Source organism: Dromiciops gliroides, chromosome 2 (assembly GCF_019393635.1).
Source record: "Dromiciops gliroides isolate mDroGli1 chromosome 2, mDroGli1.pri, whole genome shotgun sequence".
NCBI classification, from domain to species: domain Eukaryota; kingdom Metazoa; phylum Chordata; class Mammalia; order Microbiotheria; family Microbiotheriidae; genus Dromiciops; species Dromiciops gliroides.
In genome coordinates, this window is record NC_057862.1 from 184,496,179 (window position 1) to 184,520,085 (window position 23,907).

General features: G+C 35.6%; 1 protein-coding gene across 3 annotated transcripts in view; it reads right to left on the minus strand.

Moving 5' to 3' along the window:
• The window catches only part of DPH6 (diphthamine biosynthesis 6), a 443,945-nt gene that overhangs the window by 210,371 nt on the left and 209,667 nt on the right, over positions 1-23,907 (minus strand). For all 3 annotated transcript variants that reach the window (XM_043990141.1, XM_043990143.1, XM_043990144.1), the window contains exons 9-12: positions 23,214-23,367; positions 21,192-21,323; positions 11,897-12,026; positions 7,706-7,880 (exon numbers count right to left, since the gene is read on the minus strand). In XM_043990141.1, the coding sequence (XP_043846076.1) occupies positions 7,706-7,880; positions 11,897-12,026; positions 21,192-21,323; positions 23,214-23,367 (591 nt within the window). The remainder of the gene's footprint in view (positions 1-7,705; positions 7,881-11,896; positions 12,027-21,191; positions 21,324-23,213; positions 23,368-23,907) is intronic.

The following is a 23,907-nucleotide window of genomic DNA, read 5'->3' on the forward strand; positions in this document are numbered from 1 at the left end:
TGTTACTTGATCTCTTTAGATCTCACTTCTCTCATTTTGGACAGGACAAGATAAACTCTACCATCCTTTAAATCTTATGGATCCTAAGCACCGAGTCAACAATTGTTAGCATGGTCTTCACAGAAAACTATTTCTTAATTTTGAAAATGCTTTTATTTGGAACTGAAATTGGTTTTTAATCATAGTTTATTTTAATAGTCCTGATCAGCCACTGGCTAAGTGAGAAATCTCCAAGAATGAAAAAAAAAAGTCAGAAACACAACTATTTCCCTAAAATGTTCACATGCTTTTTATTGCCCTTCTTACTAGGTAGCTCAAAATATTAGAAATCAGTAGCCTAAATATAAAATAAAAGCTCAATGAATGAAATTTGCTCATGATTGTTTTTTTATATCAGGCATTTATTCAAAATTTTGGAAGAATATATTGAGAGATTGACTTTTTCTAACATTAAAATATAGAATGATTGGGGCAGCTAAGTGGCGCAGTGGATAAAGCACCAGCCCTGGATTCAGGAGGATCTGAGTTCAAATCCGGCCTCAGACATTTGACACTTACTAGCTGTGTGACCCTGGGCAAGTCACTTAGCCCTCATTGCCTTGCAAAAAAAAATACAGAATGATTGTGTAAGTTGTTACTGTGGTATCTTTCAGGAGTCATCAATACAGCATAGATATCAAACTTTGTTCTTTAATTGGAGCCTGGATCCAGCAGTACAAGAAAGTGCTAAGGGCTTTCTTAGAATAGTGACATGGTTATGTTATCTTTATAAAGACAGTACTTTGGGCCATGCTTTCTAACATGTTCAATAAAAGCACTTTCAGTATCCTAATTTTTAAGACAATAAAAACAAAAGGGTAAAGGGTGACTAAGTCTACCCTTTAATCCATGGAGACTAAATTAAGGATTCAATATCATATATTCTGTTTATAATTTCATTCAGCATGAGCTAACAAGACATTTGTATTTTCTTCAGTTTTATAATTTCCTTAGACATGGAACCTAAAATTAGACAAAGTAATCAAAAAGAGAACTTCAGTGCAGCATATACTCAGAGTATTACACTGAAGCTACTTTTTTAGTTCATGGTACTATATGTCCTCATAATGTGTTTTTGTTGGTTGGTTTGGTTTTTTTGTTTTTTTGGGGGGGTTTTTAGTGAGGCAATTGGGGTTAAGTGACTTGCCCAGGGTCACATAGTTAGTAAGTGTTAAGTATCTGAGGCCAGATTTGAACTCAGGTACTCCTGACTCCAGGGCTGGTGCTCTATCCACTGTGCCATCTAGCTGCCCCTCTCATAATGTGTTAATGGGATTCTTTTTGATAGTTATTCCCTATGTAATTTTTATAACTCAGAATATATTAATTAGGCGCACAAGATTTGTTTTGGTAATCCTAATTCCTAGAGATGAAGAAATGACATACTAGTTATCTTAAAAGAATTAAGACCCTCCAATATTTGAAGGACCATTATGCAAAAATATGATTATAATAATAGGTTATGTCTGCTTTCCAAGGATCAGTATAGCTAAGTATAGAGAGGTTTGTCACTGGTGGTGTGGCCAGTTGGAGCTGATTTTTTTTTTTTTTTTTGCTCTGGTCTGCCATGAAATAAATAAAAATATAAAATGCTCCATTGCTATTCAGTGACAACATCAGGGTGATGGCAATTTCAAAAAAGGGTAGAAGGAAGAGAATACTAAGAACTATACTGGCAAGTGTAGCAGATACATTGAGAAGATTTGAGGAACACATCCTAAGGTACTGAAAGAATCTGCAACCATGCGTTCTGAATGACAATTGGTGATCTGAAAGGAGCCATGGGGAATGGGAATGATACTTCAGAATTAGAGAAAAGCAAAAATTTTCATGATTTTTCAAAAAATGAAAGATGAGCTTGATTTCAATTCCTCATAAATCTAAAATGGATTATTCAACTAAAAGTCTGTGAACCTAAAGAAAGAAAAATAAACTTTACAAACAAAAAATTAAATTAAAAGGAGCACTGAATAAATCCAAAGATTGTTTAGAGAGAATAATAATTGGTTCTAACAGGATAATGGGTCATACATACCCTATGAAGTAAAAATGCTTTCATGTCATTGAGGGGTAAGTATTGAAGTCAAGGGAACAACTTAGAAGAATTGGGAAGAATGGTGAAATAAAGACAATTATCTACACAAAATACATATTAAGTAGTCAAAGGAAGAAAAGGATAATGCACAAACTGGGTGACCAGTTTCTAAATAACTTTGACAGCATAAATATATAACCACAGTAGAAGTTGTTTCTTTCATATATTATAAACATTACAAGTTGACATATTTTGTGTTTTATGAGGTTAAGTATAGAAAAATGATAACTGAATTAATATTGCTATTACTTATACTTTTTTCTATAATGGCCAACTGTAAGTTGAATATTGTCCTAGCACAGGAGAAGATCAATTTTGCAGATACAGTTAATGTGTTCTTATCTTGAAATGGGCAGATAAAGAGATTGTGCCAAAATAAACAAACTGAAAGTGTCAACGGACATTCTAAGTACATTATCATATTATAGGAACATCTGGTACTAACACTGTCAAGTTTACATATGTTCTCAAATACTTATTTATGTAACAATCAAATCCTAAGCATTCCAGCTGCACTTGTAAACTTTTTATGAACTGAAGTCATATGCACAAGCTCAGTTGAATGTTCTCAACAGAGGGAAGATCGTGAGGAAATTATCAACTCTCCAAAGAGAAGTTTGATTGCCAACACTGCCTTCTGGCAGGTCCTGGGACTTCTATGTTTTTTACCAAAGCTTAGCTTGCTGGGGCTACAATTTGGGTTTTGTGTGAGTTAGGTTGTCACAAATACCTAATAGTATAATCCTTTTTTGGCAACCACATTTTTGGGCTTGATTCTGTTATAAGAAAGGAATGACCACAGGAAAAAAGAGCTAGAAAACCATTTTTGAGAACAGACTTAGATATTTTGGTTAAAACAATTCTTCTATGACTGTCCCCCTAAGTATGGGATAGATCATTTTGACATCTCTGCGATAGCAATAATATATGTACAGATGAGTAGTGGTAACATAAAATGGGTGTAGAAGAATTGCCTTAGTAGTATTATGGTATTATATTGTTAGGAATACTATTAATGAAAACTGGTCATTATAAGGAACTTATCTTAAGAACTCTTTAAGCTTCATAAACAATGATGTGAGTATTCACAAAACCCATTTAGATCAAGATTAAAGTTTAGTAAGAGCAGGAGACAATATAGTTCAGGATTTAGAGCTGGAAAGGGCCATCCAGCCCAACTGCCTCATTTTATATAAGGAGGAGAAAACTGGGGCCAAGAGAAGTGTGTGACATTCAAGGTCACAGAGATAATGCAGAGCAGAACCAGGAGTCAGATGTCCTAACACCAAATCTGCTGTGCTTTCCATCATACCATGCCGCCTCTTACTCAGAATCCTAAACATGGTCAATGGTGGAAGCAGAAGTACTTTTGACCTCAGTAATTCACAGTGTTAACCACTGAAAGTAATCAAATGTCCCTAATTAGAGGTTTCCCCAAATGTGTATTTCTGACCAGTACTTTCAAATAAACCACAGCACATACTTTTATGAAAAGGGATCAGCAATACTAAGTCCTTTTGTCTGTAAAATGAAGATGCCTAATCAATCTCTGTTTCTGTCAGCTGAGGTTAAAAGGGTATTATCAAGGTAAATTGGGGGGTGGGGGTGGGGGAAATCCCCTTATGATATGGCTGGCAGGATCCCACAAGTTTCCTGTGGAATTAAACAGATGCCCTGCTGAGTGATTTGTAGAGCCTGTGTTGTGAATACCTGTAATTTGCATGAGCCTGCCACACTTTCTAGCTGTCAGCAATGTACTTATGCCAGCATACATCAACTGTGACCTAAAATACTCTGGCTATTACAAGTATTAGAACTCTGGAGAAGAAAATAATTTTGTGCCCAGTTTTATCAAAGCTTTATAAGGAAGGTAGTCATTTTTTCTGGACTAAAGTTAGCCTTGTAAAAATGGGAGTCACTGGCAGGTCTATTATTGATGTTATTAGGTGTCAGCTATCTTTAACTCTTATCTTTGCAAAGCTGATCCTCATGTAGGCATTGCAAAATTAAGAGAAATGACACCGGGGCAGCTAGGTGGTACAGTGGATAAAGCACCGGCTCTGGATTCAGGAGTACCTGAGTTCAAATCCAGCCTCAGATACTTGACACTTACTAGCTGTGTGACCCTGGGAAAGTCACTTAATCCCCATTGCCCCCACAAAAAAAAAAAAGAGAGAAATGACACCAGTAGCTCTGAACTTAGGAACTTCTCTTTCCCCTTCTTACATCTTAAGAATTTTTAGGGAAACCTTAGCAGCTTTACCATGTCTCAGTCACCACTGCCAATTTTATTAAAAGAAAAACACATTTTATTGATGCTAATTGTTTTTATATCATAGTCACTTTGGGAGGGGATGCTACCTTTTGCCTAGAATAAGCCTTCCCCAGAAACTAAAACAAAATTTGTAACTTGTTTTGTAAACTAAAAATAATTAGGCAAAAATCTGATTGATACAGTGACTATATCTGATAGTGTACCAAATGTACTACATCATAGGTAGTCCCCTTATTTATTGGCTCTTCAGTTATTCAGAGTTTGCTTCATTTTAATGGTCTTTTCATTTACATTGTAGTCATTGTGAACACTGTTCTCTTGGTTCTGTTTATTTCACTGTGCATCAGTTCATACAAATCTTCCTATGCTTCTCTGACTTTCTCTATTTGCCATTTATTACTGCCCAATAATATTCCATTGCATCTATATTGAGATAAAGCTAAGAATTGAACCTATGTTTTCATTGGTATAAGGAACTCCTTGGTGAGGAAATTGCGCTAATGCAGGTTAGCAACTTCCCTGAAACTTAAAGCCTTAGAGAGTTGTCTAGGGCACTGAGAGGTTGAGTGATTTACCCAGGGTCACACAACCAGTATGTAGGACTTGAATCCAAGTCTTCCTGACTATTAGGCAAGTTTTCTCTCTGCCTCCCATTCACATACTACATTTTTTTTGAGCCATTCCCCACTTGATGGGTATCCATTTTATTTCCAAATCTTTGCCATGGTAGAGTGATATTATGGATATTTTCTTTAATGTTTGACTTTTACTTGGTCTTTGACCTCTTTATAATATATGCACAGGAATATATGGTATGGACATTGTGGGTACTTCGCCTGAATAATTTCAAACTGATGTCCAGAAAAGTTGGACCAATTCCAATACTCGGAGGTATATGATTGTACTTGTCATCCCTCTGCTGCCCAGTTTAATCAGGAGAGGAGGACAGGCATTTGTAAAGTTCAGGCTTGTTCAAGGCTGCACTGAACTATTTTTTACTCTTGATGCTATTGCAGAAGAAGCAATTCTCAACTGTATTTGGTAGGAATTCCTAAGTAGCTGAGGAGTGATCAGAAGCAAGGAGGGCAGGAGGAACAGCATTCTAGAAAAGAGGGAGCACTTCTATCGTATCTGTGCAAGGCTGGTAAACAACAGGAGCTGACACATAAGGGAAGGACTAGCTCTTTTTGAACAATGTTTATAGACCTGTGAGTGTCACCATCTATGGACTAAACTCTATATATCCCTGATATCAGGGGGAGATGGATGTGTGTTTGCTTTTTTTTTTTTTTTTTTAGTCTGGACCTATGATTTCATTGACACTGTCAGTTTCCAGTGAATAAACTCTATCTACCAATGTACATGAGTGGTTACTCGAGTACTTATACAAGTTCTGAAACTTGTTGCCTTAGAATGTTGCCTAGGTAAAATGAAAACTTAAATGACTTGGCTAAAAGAGTGAAATAATACAAGATAATTTTAGTATGTAATAATACTTACATTCTTTAGTATGTAATACGTACAATTTAGCATGTAGTAATACAAGATAATTAGTATGTGTCAGAGGCAGGATTTGGACTCATTTTTTGTGACTCTGAGGTCAGCTCTCTATCTACTACATCATGCCATCATATATATGTGAATATCAAACCCCATCCAAATAGATGGGGATTGACTAACTCAATGGGGCTATCTAAATACACGTCAAAATTTAGGCAACATTTGTTTTACTTCCAGCTTGTTTTTACAGTATGAGTAAATTGATCAAGAATTATACTTTGGAAGTCCTATAGTTTTCTGGGGTTCATACATTCAACATATTATATGACTTGCACACTATAGGCCCTTACTAGTTGAATTGAATCCAAGTTTAATGCTTTGGAAGCAAAATAAAGAACTTTCTTAATACATAAAAATGTCTTTCAGATACACCTCTAGTGAATAAAGGAATGAACTCAGAAGCTGTCTTAAAATATTTAAAGGTCACTAATATAAAAGAGGGAGCATACTTGTTCTATGTTATTCTAGAAAGTAAAACAATGATCATTGAGGAGAAGTTATAAAGAAGCAGATTTAAGTTCAGCATAAGAAATAATTTTTAAATCAAGCTGTCCCTTAGTAGAGTATGGTATCTCTAAGAGACACTTGTTACCACTTAACAGATACTTGTTACTAGTTAAGAGTACAACCAGAAGTTGCATCGCACTCTAATTCTTCTTAATGCTAGTGTCTTCCCTCTGTTAGATACTTCCTGTTTATCCTGTATGTAGCTTGTTTGTATATATTTGTTTGTCTGTTGTCTCTCCCATTAGATTATGAATTCCTTGAAGGTTGGGATTGTCTTTTGTCTTTCTTTGAATACCTAGACTTAGCACTGTGCTTAGCGTATACTAGGCACTATATGGGTATGGAATAACTACTTATTGACTGACAGTTAATTATAAGGATACTGCCTTGTGTGAGAATAAATCACATCTTTTCCTAAGATCAAATTCTATAATCATTTTAAGTTCCATAATGCTACGACCTTTCTCAAACTAGAACACAATACTTTTGGAAGGCACAGTCTGAGACTTAGCTAAACATAAATAAGAAAGCAACCTTTGTCTGTATGCTGAGGGAAAAAGAAGACATTTTTTCATGTGCAAAGACAAGAACATCTACCCCATTAACATTTTTATTTTCTGTGATGATGGCTAAGATTTCTTCAATTATGGTCACAATGACAGTATAGATTACCTAAAGATAAATAATCATAGGAAAAGGACATGGTTTATACCTAAGAATAATGAACTCCTTAAACTTACAAACTCTTAGAACACCAAAGAAATCTTTTATATTAGGTAAACGTTAAAATTGATGGGCATTTTCCCATTTTAATGTTTTTGAAGTTGATCTTTTTACATTTTGATTCTGAAAAAAGGTTAGCTCTGCTTCCCATTTTCAATAATAATAATAAATATTTTCAATCAATAAGAGCCATCAGACATTCTCTAATGCTAAATTAAATCAAGAAAACATTTGACTATATAATTAGAAAATACATCTCATTTTAATGTATTATAAAATATTTATATAAAAGGAGAGAGAGGAATGTGAATGATGTCTTTTCTTCTTTTTTCCAAATTAAGAGTTTCTGATCTTTAACGATGCCAACATAAATAGAAAATAGACATCATTAATATGGGAAAGATTTGAGTCATTGTGAATCAGAGAAACCAATTATAGATGACAATTTTCAATACTGTTTTATTTCAAACAAATGAAGCCAATAAGCAGTAACAAACTTAACTCACCTTGATGGCCTGACTGTAAGGTCCAATGTTAGCAGGTGCCCAATGAGAAATACTTTGCACATGCATCACTTCTTTGGAGTAAGGGAGTACTTCACCAATCATCATGTTGGACTTGTGAGCAAGACAGTCAACTGAAAAAAGTAGTCCATCTGGCAACAAAGCTTCTACACAGACCCTGAAACAAACCAAATTTTCAAAAAAAGCTAATATGGAGAAGCCATTTCCTCAGATGCTACAGTTTTGTGCCAGAGGTTTTCTAGAACAAGATCTTCAAAGTGTACTGTAAAGGCCTGTCTTATAACTGAAACCATGCTTTAATGACACTTTCCATGGTAACTTTGGCAGCCTAGAGGGAAAGACTGATGTACTTTTAGTCAAGAGAGATAAGGATTTGCATCTCACCTCTGGCACTCACTGTGTGACCTTGGACAAGGTGGTACACCTTTGAGCTCCTTGAGAAAGTAACCATTTTATTTTTTTGTCTTTGTATTCCCTATACTTAGGGCAGTACCTTCTACATAGTAGGCATTTAGTAAGTGTTTGTTGAGGTGAACTGAAATGGAAAGCCAGGGAATCTTTTTTCCAATGGGACAGTAGTAATCACTGAGCAATAAGATGAGAACTTTTGGGAAAAAAGGAACAAATAAGAAAAAAAAAACAAGAAAACAATCAAATTAAGCAATTAAATTATTTTAAAGGTAATATATGTTCCTAAAAGATTAAACGCTTCTCAAGGGTAGAGACTATGCCAAATGTTCTTGTGAATCATATAAACTACTTGCTGAAGTGCTGGAAACACAAGATAATGCATTCATAAAGTGCTCAACTTCTTAAAGCACTCCTAAATTCTCAGTGGCTCTCAAGTAGGTACTCGATAAATATTGTTGGTTGGAAAAGATGAGTTTATATAGATGAATAAATTACAAAGATGAGGATGAAATAAAGAAGGATGGGAAATAGGAAAGGTGAAAATGGAGATACTTGCGGGTATTGTAGTAGCATTTCTAAGTCAACAGTCTTAGGATTCAACAAAGTTATAAAACTGAAGATGGGTGTTGGGACCCGGGTTTTACAACAAACAGTGGCTCAGGAAAGGGGAGCAAGAGGAAGGGTTGTTTTTCTATTTTTCTGACAACTAAATTAATATTCCTTACTTCTATGAGGTTATAAGGAGTGGAGCTAAGTAAGAAGTGAGCATGGATGGCCTGGGTAAATAGTAGTCTCAAAACTCACCAAGAGGAGGAGCAGGTTGCAGATAGAAGGCATTTCCAGAATGAGAATACTGCTGGGGCAGAGATGGAAAAGCCCAGAGAGTAAGGAAAGGAGTGAGGTTAGAAGAAAGAAAAGTCTCCTCCAGAAATGGGATTTAAGCTGAATTATGAAGTAAATCAGAGGAAGCTAGATGGCTCAGTGGCTAGATCACTGGACCTAAAGTCAAAAAGACCTGATTTCAAATCCAGCTTCAGACACTTACTAGCAGTATGACCCTGGGCAAGTCACTTAACCTCTCTATTTGCTTTGAAAGCTGCTAGGTATTTCTGAGATAATATGAATTATCAAATAAAATGCTGATTGATAACATGATGGAATGTCATTTTATACCTTATATAGTTTTCACAGTGAACTTGTTCAACTATGAATTATGTCAAAAACACAGTAATTCCTTCAAACCTGTAATAAATGCAGGTGTGTAAATGGAAACAACTGTCTCTGGACTTATTTCAGTTATTTTGTTTCAGCATAAAATACAAGCAGAAAATATTTAAAAGGATACTGGGGTATTCATTGTAGAAATATTATGTAAACAATAAGACATGCAAAACTAATTGATAGTAAAGTTATTCTTAAATGCTAAAAAGAATTATGAGTTTTCACCTCCCATCTGTTGAAGTTGTGACCTCAGAAAAGCAGAGTAACTTGGAGACTTCATGATATAAGCATTTGGTACAGCTTTATTCACCACTTAAAGGGAATCAGTGCATAATTAAGCCCAACTCAACTTTTGAAGGGAACCCACAGGAAATGTATAATAAGTATCTCTCATGAATGTTTATAGGTATCCCTACCCCCAAATCTTCAATATATGGCCTTTCCTCTCCTGGACATATGCAGAATCTTGTTCCCTCATCTATCTCTTTTTGTTCTTTGTCCCTCCTGATATCTTCTTAGACTTAGTCTCCCATACTGAGACAGTAAGGTGCAGCAATTTTCCAAAAATGGGGCAATCAGTGCATTTGGAAATATGTATGATCTTTAAATCAAAGGTTATAAAAAGATTTATCTTAGAAAAATCACCATATTGTTCCTTTCCTGCTGCTTATACCCTCTCTTGGTAATATAATCAAACTCCCATAGTGTCAATTCTCTCTATGTAGATGACTCCCAAATAAATAAATCCACCTCTAAAATGTTCCCTGTTTCTGTTGATGTAATCCAATTTGCAGCCCCCAGACAACCTTGATTCTTTCCTTGCTTTCCCTTGCCTTCCATATCCAATCAGTTGTCATGTCTTAGTGATCTGGATTAATAACATCTTTCCCAACTGTTCATTTTTCCTCCCCATACTGGGCCACACAAATTAAGAGTCATCATCCCTCAGGTGGACCATTGTAAGGGCTTCCTAATTAGTATCCCTGCTTCTAATATCTTGGCACACAGCTAGCAAGTGTCTGAGGCCAGATTAGAATTTAGAGCTTCCTGACTCCAGTTCCAGCAATCCATCCACTGAGCCATCTGGCTGCCTCATAGAATCCTTGGCTTTCCATAAAGCTCAACTCATATGCCACCTCCTTCAGGAAGCCTTTCTTAACAACTTAGTAATTAGCGATCCCTCATAAAATTATCTTGCATTATTTCACTCTTTTATACCCCATGAGAACACAAGTATTGAGGGCAAGGATTATCTTTCTTTTTTTTCTTTGCATTCCAATTTCTGTTACTTGCTTTAAAAAATTCTCATGAAATTGAATTGTCTATTGTCTTTGATATTTTCCTTTTTTGACTCTCCCTACTTCAAGATGCTACTCCCTTCTTAAAATACTCCTTTGTCCAACAGATATACAACGTAATCTGGCATATGACTTTATTGTCTCAAATAAGGAAAAAACACTGTTGTATAAAAGTTTTTGTTTTAAGTGTGTATGGCTCGAGTAATTTTACTTCATATAAAAAGCTTGGCAATTACATAAAGTCAAACTCTCAAAGTCTGACAGAACTAAGAGATAGGATTAATATTTTGGAAAAAATGTACTCTTCCCAGATTAATGAGATCATAATCTGGTCATTCTTTTTAGTACATCTCTCCTAAGAATTTATCTATTCCCTTTTCATTGAGTCATTTTGCATTTGTTATATGCTGCTTTAAAACTTTTCATATTATTTCATGGGAATGTTTTTTTCCTCTCAAGGTGCCTCAAGGATAGAGATCTTTTGCTTTTATTTTTTATGCAGACCCTTAGAATAGTGCTGCCCACACAGTGGGTATTCTATAAATACTGGTGAATGTCAAGAAGATCTGCCTATAAACATCCACTCTTCTATAGAACCATGGGATGCCAAAACAATTGGTCAATTCAGTGAAGAGTCAGTCAAAATCTTTATTTGATGTTTGTGTAGACAAAACAACGCCTTCACTGTTGGCTTTTTTCAGGCTGTGGAAACAGCCTGAGGCAGATTCATCCAAAGGGCAAGATAGAACTTCTGGGAGTTTCTATTGTCTGAGGTTGTATTTATAGGATTTAGAGGATGGGAAAGTGGGTATGTGGTTATGTAGTTATATCTGGGGTCAGGTGGTAGGGTTGGGAGAGATTTGTTAGAAGCTCTAACATTCTGAATATAAGGACTTCTCACCTTTTAATCATCTCCAATACATTTTATTTCCTTTGGAGATTTTTGTTTCCTCAACATAAATACACATTAGCTATAGAGTTTCTGTCTTGGGCTCCTATATTCCTCTTAAGGATTACTGAAGGTAGTTGTACAAAAAGTGAAAACTATTTAAGGGAATAATTGGCATAGGGAAATAAGAGAGAAAAGTAAAATGCAATCATAGATTAATGAACCAGTTATAACTGAATAATATACCAGATATAAAGAAACATCATGCAATTGTAAGGGAAGACAAATAGATGATATGTGTGTGTGTGTGTGTGTGTGTGTGTGTGTGTGTGTGTGTAGGTATCAATTACATACCTTGTAGGTGGACACGAATGGAACATTTTCACATATGCTGAATTTATAGCAGAAAAATCTTCCATATTTCTGACATACATATAAACCAAAATGATATCTTTCAATTCCAATCCTTTTGCATTGATAACAGCTGTAAAAAAAATTATACTGTTAAAGCTATGAAAATTAAGAATCTGTCTAGGAACCAGTCAGTGATATTTTAATTTGAGATATTCTTTCCCTATCAGAGAAAAAGATTACAACTGTCTGGGTTTAATCCAACAAGCTTTTATTAAGTTTCTCTTATGGGCAAGGCCCTATGTTATATGGTGGGAATGCAAAGAAAAAAAAGCAACAACATCAAAAACAGTTCCTGCCCTCCAAGGCACTTATATTTCACTGGGGTAATATAAAGAGTACACAGATGAGAATGTTCTGAATGATACACTGAAGCATGATGAAAGGATTCATCTAGGCCTAGGTTGGGAAACTATTCTACATAGCTGAAGTTTGGCTAAGAGAGGCAAGCAAAAGTCAATAACATTCAGGAACAAAAGGCTAAACTGGGCATTTATTTATCAGTTGAGTGGTAGGTCAAGTATATCTAACTAGATTATCAGGTTGCAGGGGGCCTAGACCGGGGCTTAGTCATACAGGAATAAAACTAACAAAATCTGCACAGAGAACAGGGCTAGTACTGGGTTTGATAAGTTGGAGCAGGAACATACATGTGAGTAGGCCAGGACCCAGGCAGTTTATTGGGACAAAAATGAAACATTTGTAAGTCATTCAACAGTTAACAAAAAGAGATTTAGCCATAGCAGGAAAAAGAGATTCAGTAAGGATTGGCGTTTAGGACACCTCAGTTTGGAATCAGCTGAGTAAAGTTCACTTTTCTGTGTCATCCATTGTGATCCATCAGTCAAACCTCTGAGAGGTTCCCCTCTGTTCCTTTCCTGTCTCTAGGTCTTTCTGGCCATTTTTGTATTCAAAAGATCAAGAAGTCTGAGGCCTTAATCTCCTGAGCCAACCAAGTTTCAAGAAATGTATCAATAACTTTTTTTTTTTGGTGAGGCAATTGGGGTTAAGTGACTTGCCCAGGGTCACACCGCTAGTAAGTGTTAAGTGTCTGAGGTCATATTTGAACTCAGGTCCTCTTGACTCCAGGGCTGGTGCTCTATCCACTGCGCCACCTAGCTGTCCCTATCAATAACTTTTAAGGAAAAATTAGCTGACTTTTAGGGGGAAGGGTTTAAGCTATTGCTTCTACTACAATAGGCATAGAACCTTCTCTGACAGAGAAAGGTTGAATGGATGAGACTTTAGATGGGCAACTGAAACAGAGAGGTACAGATATGAAAGAGGTACTTGGACAGAGATCACAAACATGATTTGGGAAAAGCTGACAATATATTTTTCTGTAAAACTTTAAAAGCTCAGGGCAGCTAGGTGGCGCAGTGGATAGAGCACCGGCCCTCGATTCAAGATGACCTGAGTTCAAATTTGGCCTCAGACCCTTGACACTTACTAGCTGTGTGACCCTGGGCAAGTCCCTTAACCCCAACTGCCTCACCAAAAAAAAACAAACCCCAACAACACCACACACACACAAACAACCCCCAGACTTTAAAAGCTCAACTGAGAGCTTTCTGGGTTCTTGGGTTGTTCAACTTATTATTTTAGGGCCTGCACATTTGGAGTCTGCATGTGCTTTATTTCTCTTAAGGTCAGAGGTGCCTGCTAGGTCTGTGACAAGCGGTGTACCAGGAAATCCTTGGGATTGTAGGGGAACTCTCTGAGCACCTCAAAAGTTCTGGTATACATGATGCTCCAGGAGTTGTTCCTGCTATTACCAGGGCATCTGCAACAAGATATCTGGTATCCATGAGTGACTGAGGCATGGTGAGTTAATGTTTTTTTAGTCTTTGATCACTTGGCTGTTTGTTTTTTTTTTTGAAGCATTTTTCTGAGTTACTTTGATCTTATTTAATACAGTAATAACTTAAGTGAGTATTTTTTCAGTATAGGCATCATTATTTAAAATTTACCAGGGTTTTCTCTTGATAAATAGTCTAACAGGAGGCAGACATAAATGAATGAAATAAATGGCTTTGTAAAACATCGGGCTCTAACATAATGGTTTTCGGCCTTAATACCTTTCTATCTTTCTGGCTTTTTTTTTTTTTTTAAACACATCTCTCCCCTCCACCTGCTTTACGATCCAGCCATACTGTTCCTCCCAACAATGTTCCATTTCCCATCTCTGTACCTTCACACTGGATGCCTCCCCATGCCTGGAATGCTCTCCCCTCCTCTCTACTGACTATTGGAATCCCTGGCTTCCTTTAATATTCAGTCCAACCATCACTTCCTTCAAGGAGGCCTTTTCCAGCCCCCATGGTTGCTAGCTTCTATCTGCTCAGAATTTACCTTGTATATAATGATTTATATATATTGTTTTTTTCAACAGAATCACATAGTAAACAACTATTCAATGCTTGTTGATTAATAACTCAAATTGTCTTCTGGGATGGTCGGAAGTCACTAAAGAATGCTAGCTTCATTACTTCATGGTTACCAATCTTTTTGGATTCCAGTAGGTATTTTCTCGCTTGATCACAACCCTCATATAACTGGTCTTGGCTCTGAACAACTTTTATCTGCTTCCAAAAATCAAATTTACTCAAAGGATAATGATCTGCCATTAGCATTACCTGAAGATAATGAATTTTTGTTGAATAAATGAATGTTACTATTGAGGATATTCAAAAGAATCTGTTGTAGACTTTGAAGGAAATTCCAAAGAGATGTTTCAAAATAGATTTGAGTAATAAAGAATACACAGGCTCCCAGGGTAACCATGACGTGTCTAAGAGTTATTTGAATGTATAAGATCCGATATATTTGTTAAAAGACATTAACATCCCTTTACAGTCATATCCCCATAATTCTCATGCTATTTAAAACCAGTTTCCATTCAGATGAATTTCTCTGTACGGATGTAAATGACAGATCTGTACAACAATGTTCTTTTTGAAGAAGTCTGTAAGAGCTAAATGCTTTCTCAAGCAACTCAACCTTTACAGGCCTGAAGTGATAGTTCTTTCCATTAGCATTAATACCATGAAAACTTTTAAAATTTGCTATACCTTAAAAAAGAAATGACTTCCAATGAAAATCTAGCTATGGCAGGTTTGTAGTGCTAAATCTCAGCAAGTGCTTAGAGTATAGAAATAGAAAAACCAAACAAAAACAAGGCATTCTAGCCCTTAGTTCTTGCACAGTGAATCTAAAAACTAAGCGAATCCCTAGTATGTTTGAATGGCTTCAATAGCAGAGTAACTTCATAAAATTCATTCTAACTTATAAAATGTCCTTAAACAAATAGAAAAGATAAAATGTTCTAGCTTAAGATGAATGGACCTTGTCAAAGCATCTAACTCCAGCCATGACTAAAGAAGGCAGCTGGTAACTATACTATTTGAGAAAGCTACTCACTTAAGGATCAAAGTAATGTAGACAGTTACCTCTTTTTTTCCTCCTGGTTTAAAATTCTATGTTATTCTATATTCTTTCTGTAAACAAAAGCATCAAAGAAAAAAAGAAACAAACTAGATTTTTAAAAAGAGGTGTAACTTTTATTACAGGTTGCTTCCATGGAAGTATTCTTTAAAATAATAAAAGAATAATAATTTCAAGTGGGTCACAAAGCCAAAATTTCAGTCAGTCAGCCACCAAATATGTATTAAGCATTTATTGTATGTCAGCAGGCACAGGGTTATACTCTGGGGACAAACACAAAGAGTGAAACAATTCTTACTCCCAAGGACCTTACCTTCTGATGTGGGAGACTAAAACTCCATCTATCCATCTATCCATCCATCCATCCATTCATCCATCCATCCACCCATCCATGCATAAATATGTTTACACTTATATATATTTATATGTATATGCAGAATAAATATAAGGAAAATAAATACAAAGAGAGCAGAGATGAGGAAGAAGTATATTTCATTTATAGGAGATAGCCAATGCAAACAATCTTGGGGGAAAAATGGTTCTTAAATAGAGGCCAGGGACAGCTAGGTGGTACAGTGAATAAACCACTGGCCCTGGATTCAGGAGGACCTGAATTCAAATCCAGTTTCAGACACTTGACACTTACTACCTGTGTGACCCTGGGCAAGTCACTTAACCCTCATTGCCCTGCCCCCCGCCAAAAAAAGAGGCCAGAACTCTTAGCAGGCCCTCAATACATGCTTGTTAAAGGATTTATGCAAAACTTTCTCTTTAGAATACATTATTTTCTAGAAGGAAATTTCATTTTTGTGAGGAAGAATTTATTTATGGCAGGGTGGATTGAATGATTTCTTATTCAACAACTATTCCTTAAGTACCTACTATGTATAAAATACTATTTGGCTCCTGATTACACATTTTTTGTTCATGAATTTTATGTAGATTTTAATTCTTATTCCATCCTTCAAAAGACACATGATTTTCACTGGAGTGGGCAGTCTCTCCAACAACAGAAACTGGAGGGATTGAATAGATAGCTTAGATAATAGCTGTGCTTAAAATATCTCATCTCCTAGTGGCCAGCCTTCCAGATATAAGCATCTCTGATATTAGCGAGGCTAGTTCTTGTAAAATGAATTGCTGTGTCTATTGATGGGCCTAACCTTTTGAAATCTTTGTTTGTGTATGTGGGTGGGGGAGGGGAGAGTTGTAGTCTACTGATATAGATTTCAAAAATGCATGGTTACTGTCACAATGTGATAATCAATTAGACTAAGATTTTAATGGGGTGTTGCCTTTAAATATCACAAAGATTGCCACATAGAAGAGGGACTAGTCTAGTTCTGTTCGCCCATAGAGAACAGGATTAAGCAATGAGTAGAAGTTACAAAGAGGAAAAATTGGGCTTGGTATAATGAAAATCTTTTAACAATGAGAACTATCTATAAGTGGAATGGGTCATCTGGGGAGACTGTAGGTTCTCTCTTATTTAAAGACTCTAAGCAAAGTCTGATCATTTCTTAGGTGTCTTGTAGAAGGAATTGTTTTTCAGGCATAGTTTGGACTAAATGACTGCTCAAGTCCCTTCTAACTATGAAATTCTGCTATCCCGGCGTATCTGTCTAACCTGGGGCAGGTTATTTTACCTCTCGAAATCTTAATTTCCTTGTATGCAGATCATAAATAAGATATAGAATGACTATATTAAACTAGATGTCATCAAAAGAACTTTTCACCTCTTAAGATATGAAGCTATTACCTGCAGGTTGGGTGCTCAGAATCCACAAAAAATTCTTAGTTAGATATGAAGAGATATCAAAAATGTTTATTGAAATGTAAAAATGTAGAACTCATTTAGCTGATATGTTATGCTTAACAAAAGAAAAGTTATAACTCATTAGAACAGGGTTAAATGACTTGCCCAGGATCACACAGCTAGTAAGTGTCTAAAGTTCAGGTCTTCTTGACTCCAGGCCAGTATGCTATCCAATAGCTTTAGGGCTTCCAGTAGCTTTACCTTAAGGGCAATAGGGGATCCTAGTCATTCTTGGGGACTCAGAGACAGGATAAAACAACAAAAATCATTAAAGGATTAGGAAAAAAGGTCAATGAGAAATAGGTTTATTTGGTTTGCAAAAAAAGATCAAGGGGCAGCTAGGTGGTGCAGTGGATAGAGCACCGGCCCTGGAGTCAGGAGGACCTGAGTTCAAATCTGGACTAAGACACTTAATACTTACTAGCTGTGTGACCTTAGGCAAGTCACTTAACCCCAATTGCCTCACTAAAAAAAAAAAAAAAGATCAAGAAAGAAGTTAAGAATTTTCAAATGCCAATGGAATATCCTAAGTATCATAATGACAATGATGGACACAACATGAATGTTTAAATTATGAGAGAGACTTAGCCTCAACATTGTAAGAATAAATACTAAGGTTATGGTTTGGGGGGGCATGTTACTAAAACAGATTATGGTATGATCCCTTTAGTCTTAGTTGATTTTTGCAAACAGCACAAACAAATAATATCCTGATGTGATTATGTTTAGGACTCCCTGAATTCTAGAACTAGACTAGATAACTTTCTGAGGTCCATTATACACCAGACTTTACAAGTAAAAGTTCAAACTAAAGATTGTTTGCTTGTGTGGTTTAGAGGGTAAATCTTAGACTATCAAGTAGTTTTATGTCTATTTGTATCAAAAAAATCTACTGAAATACGCCAATGATCATTCCATAGCCGTTAAAGAAAGTTTTAAGCAGTATACATCCAAGATTATTTCATCTAGAGAAGGTAATTTCAAAGTATTGTCTATTGGCTCATAGAGATGAACTCATGAACTGCTACAACCAAACATTCAGATTTAATAATTACCTCCTCCTCATTACTGCTGCTGCTGCTACAACTACTACAAGTCCGCGTTTATATAGTGCTTACTTTGTGCCAGACCCTGTGCTAAAAACTTTACAAGTATCTTATTTGATCCTTATAATAACCCTGGGAGGTAGGTGCTATTATTATTATTATTATTATTCCCATTTTACATATGAAAAAAAAAACTGAGGCAAATGGCAGCTCAGTGACTTGCATAGGGACACATAATAACTGTCTGAATTTAGATTTAAACATAAGTGACTCCAGGCTTGGCACTCTATCCACTGTGCCACCTAGGTGCTTCAACTTCCAAAACTTTCATTCAAATATCATTATGAAAAACAATGACAAGTCTTATGTGCTTCCAGTATGCAGCAGCAGCAAATCGACATACATGGACCACAGAGAAAGGAAAGATAGAATACTATAGCATGGGATCAGATAAAGTAGAATGGACTATAATGGCATTAAAATCATGTTTTGGGGAATTTCCTCACCAAAGTAAAACTAAAGCCACTTTACTGGGGAACATAGCTTAATCCTGGAACTTAGAAAATATAAATTATTTTGCTGACTATGGCATTCTGGTTCATTCCTTGCTGGGCAAGTGTCAGGCTGTGAGAACAAAGGAAGATACACAGAAATGCCAGGCTCTCCCCGACCCTGCATGCCATCCCTCTGCCCTGCCAGCATGCAGGAGAAAAGAGTCCAATGTTAAAGACAGGCATCAAAGACAATCTAACCAAAGATGTATCACAATAATAGTTCCAAATTATTTATCAATTAAGTTCAATTGACATGGAATCTTAACAGTTCAATGATTCTAAATAAAAAAACTGGTAGACCCAAATAATTACTAGTTAAAAATTTAAAACGGAGAAGAGTCCTTAGTGGTTATAAAAAGATAACAGAGTCATTCTTTGTTTTGTTTTTTTTTTTGCAGGGCAATGGGGGTTAAGTGACTTTCCCAGGGTCACACAGCTAGTAAGTGTCAAGTGTCTGAGGCCAGATTTGAACTCAGGTACTCCTGAATCCAGGGCCGGTGCTTTATCCACTGTGCCACCTAGCCGCCCCCACAGAGTCATTCTTAATGAAATAGGTTCCAGATACAGAGGACACAACTTGGCTTTTTGATCTACACAAATAAACCCCTTTAAAAAAAAAGGCGATATTAGGAAGCATGAAATAGTTGTTATTGAAAAGGACGTATAAGAAATTGATGATGATCTAGCAAATGAGTTATTAACACTAAATCTTTATTGAATGGCCATTACAAATGAGCAATAGTATAATATTTATCATATTCTATGAAGTGGGGATAAATTTTTAATAAATTAGCATCTAAAATATATGATTTATCAACAATAAGAAAGGTTTCCTTCCTGGTGTCAGCCCTGCTAAAGTCCAGGAGAAAATATGGATTTCTAAATCCTTCTGGCCAAACTCATCTTCTCTGGGGGTGATTAAGTCAATTAACCTTGCAAAAAAGAAGGTTAAAAGGACTTTTGTATACTTCATTCTCACAGCATGTAAGAGAATGGGCAGAAGTTATGAGTGAACTGCTGGTGGGGTTCAGGAAAAGCACACACCAGCAGATGATCAGCTCTCCTCTAACTAAAATTTGGCAAAGAAACATACTGTGGTTTCTTCAGATGACAGCATCATAATTCATTTAGCTCTCTCCTACCTCTTCAAAAAAAGGCCAAAACCTCACAGGAAATGTGAGCACTGACATTTCTACCCAGGATCAAAAGCTGACTATTTTGCCAAAAACTGAAAACAATACAGCTAATACTGTAAATATACAGTAATGTGTTGAAAGAAGTCGGCTGCTGAACTGGTCAATGACACAATCTATCATTTCTTTTTTTATATTCTGATGGATGATAAGGTAAAAATAAATATGTTTGGATTGGCAGATACCCATGCAAATATAATGAAAACCAAATAAGTGTTATAGATCCCTCTTGCATCAATTTACAGATTATACCCCAAAGATTTATACTGAACACTGGTGCTTTTAACTCCAAGTCTGATTATACCTTTCTAACTCATTTCCAAGCTGTTAAAAACTAGCTTAAGGGCCATCTAGAAGATATGATTTCTTTGCTTTCTAAAAAATGCTAAACCTTCTTTATCACTCTGTATTCAGTCATGAACTCAGCTGCACAAGCCAAACGTAAAGATTTTATGGGCCAATCCATCATGAGAATTCGTGAACAAGAATACAAGTCTACTCATGCAGGCACTAAGAGTGATTTCCATTTTTATGAATGAAAAAGAGCCCTGCATAAACATTCTTTATTTAAAGTTTGAAATGAAGAAAGATGAAAAACAAAATGGGGACATTTTGTTTTATATGTCAATATCTTGTAAGAGGGGGTTAGTAAAGGACTCTGGTTTACAAGATTCCCAAGATAGCACTTCCTCCTGTGCATTAAGTACATCAATGAAATTTATGGCTGCTGACCTAATCCTAGATGCCAAAATGTACAACAGCAACAGCTTTCTGGAAAAATTAATTTGAAATTATGATGTTAACAAAAGTACTTTAGGAAGCCCCTAGCATTGACAAGCATACTGATGTACATGCATCCAGGAGCCCCAGGATCCAGTGATTGGAATAAAGCTCTGGAAATATATTTTGGAAATAATTCAATGCTACATATTTTACTTTTCTCCCCTGTTTGGCATTTTGTGAATTTCCAAATTAAAGCATACCTGTATATAATCAATATTAAATTTAATAGTATCCAAATGATGGGTGCTTGATAAAGGTATTGGTTATGGGGTAGCATAGGTTCTATAGGATATTTTAGAGAACTAGGATTAAAAAAAACCCCACATCTCTTCATTCTTACTTTTCCTAAAATTAAAGAAAAATAGTTGATTATTCAATGTGAAAATGATTAGAGTAAAGCACCTTGGAGAGAAGAAAAGGCCTCAGCTGCTGAATCTACAACACTTTGCTGCTTTGATGGAAGAAGGGAGGCTGTGATGCAGTTAATCCACTGGTAACCATTTGGAGATTTTCCTGAACACTCTGATTTCTTACCTAGGAAAAGAAATACAAAAGAATTAGGTTAAAACTTAGCTAATAAAATATTTCAAAGTAACATACCCAGAAACATCACATCTTATAGAGTAGAGTAAAATTACATTTTTATTAGAATATCATGCTAAATGACAAGTTTATAGCATATCCACCAATAGAATGATAAATACAGTATAATCAATGCCTTTAAATTTATTTTTGAAGTTTGTTTTTTCCTTTGAAACAGAATTTTAAAGAATTGAAAAATATTTGAATAATTTATAAAATTATTTCTTTGCTACACATTAATCCCACTGTTATACAACGGGTAAAAATGACAAAACACAGAGGTGAAAAAAATTTTAAAATAAAATTTAATTTAAAACATAGAATAAAAATTATTTTAAGAAGCTGTCACTAATCTAGAAGCATCAGCTTGAGAGTTGTACAAAAATCACATAATCATTATTTTTTATGTATCAGGACACTGTGATATCTTCAAAAATAAGGTTTGTATTACTTTACATATTGTCTCAAAAGTCTAAAAGTAGTAAATAATCAGAAATCCAGGATCCTCCATTATGGATTAGTTTTGCTATATGTAAACATAATATTAGGAGAAGTGAATTAATTTTAATTCATACAAAGGCAAATTCAATTTTATTAATATTTTTGTATATTCAGGGGAAATTCAATGTCAAAACTATTCACAATAAGAGGATTACTTAATTGAGTCATATAATTCTAGAATTAAAAAGAACTTTAGAGATTATCTAATATAACCATAGCTTTACTGTTTCCCATGTGAAATCCAGAGAATAGAAGTAATTTGTCTAAGGTCACAAAGCTAACAAGTACTTGAGCAAAACTAGAACCCAGTTTTCTGATTTCAATGTTCTTTCTTATATAACACATTGTCTCCCATATTACCATGCTAATGTTGAAAATAAATCAATTATTGTATTTAGCAATAAAGTAGCCAAATTTCCATAGGTTTCTTAGTTTACAGGTGACTTTGTACCTTACAAAAGTAAAATGAGGAAGACTCTGGATTTTTTCAGACTTTTAAAGAAGTGTTACTTTTGGGGCAGCTAGGTGTCGCAGTGGATAGAGCACCGACCCTGGAGTCAGGAGTACCTGAGTTCAAATCCAGCCTCAGACACTTAACACTTACTAGCTGTGTGACCCTAGGCAAGTCACTTAACCCCAACTGCCTCACTAAAAAAAAAAAAAAAAGAACTGTTACTTTCAAACTTAAGATTTTTATATTAACAGTTAATGGTTCTCACTATTTTAAAAAAGTGGACTGGGGGCAGCTAGGTGGCACAGTGGATAAAGCGCTGGTCCTGGATTCAGGAGTACCTGAGTTCAAATTTGGCCTCAGACACTTGACACTTACTAGTTGTGTGACCCTGGGCAAATCACTTAACCCTCATTGCCCTGCAAAAAACAAAAACAAAAAAACCCCAAAAAGTGGACAATTTATCTTTAAAAAAGAAAATGTTTATCATCTAACTACAAGTTTAATTCATTTAACTTTAAAACTGTCTACATGTAGAACATATATTCAAATATAACCAGTTTGACTAAATTTAGTTGGAAAATAGTTTAATGTAACCATTTTCTCTGGTTTGGGTACATTTTTCACTTTTCAAAAGTTGGGAATAGGTGTACATTTTGTGTGTGTGTGTGTGTGTGTGTGTGTGTGTGTAGGTCAAGAGCTGTGAAGACAAAGCTTAAATAGTAACCAATAGGAAAGCAGTAGGGCAACACCCACATGCATGATATAAATATATATTTGTTTATATAATACATACATATTTAACATAAGAAATCATATGTGAATAGAAGCAAATAATAATAGATCTATTAATAAACAGGTTAATATAAGTAAGTAACATATAAACTCACAGTACTGTAAAAGTGGGGAATGCGATGATTTCCAGATGGGAGGTGGGATTTCATCCTGGTTGCTTTCTTCTGCTATAGCAGCAATATGATCCTCATTACATTCCAGCTCACATGAGCAATTAATTGCCAAAAGTTTATCTGGGGATGTCAATTTCTGGGGGAAATTATACTAATGATGAGACTGAGAAATGATAAATCAGGATTTTAAGACAAGTGAATAAAGCTAAAATGATATATATCATCCAATATTATGAATAGAAAAATACAAAAGAGAAGAGTTTCCACAATGGATGGGCAATACCTGTTAATTGAAAGAAGTGCAGTTCAGTATTATAATATTGATAATGGCAGATAAAAAGAATATGAGAGACATTGAGGAACAAAAACACCAGTCTATACAATAATGCATTGTTGTTGTTCACTCATTTTCCATCATGTTCTACTCTTCATGACCCCATTTGGGATTCTCTTGGCAAAGATATGGGACTGGTTTGCCATTTCCTTCTCCATCTCATTTTACAGATGAGGAAACTGAGGCAAACAGGGTTAAGTGACGTGCCCAGGGTCACATTAGCTAGTAAGTGTCTGAGGCCCCATTTGAAGATGAATCTTCCTGATTTTAGACTGAGTACTCTATTCATGGTGCCCTTTATGCAGCAGGGAACACCCAAAAAGAAAGCTGTCATTAAGAGAT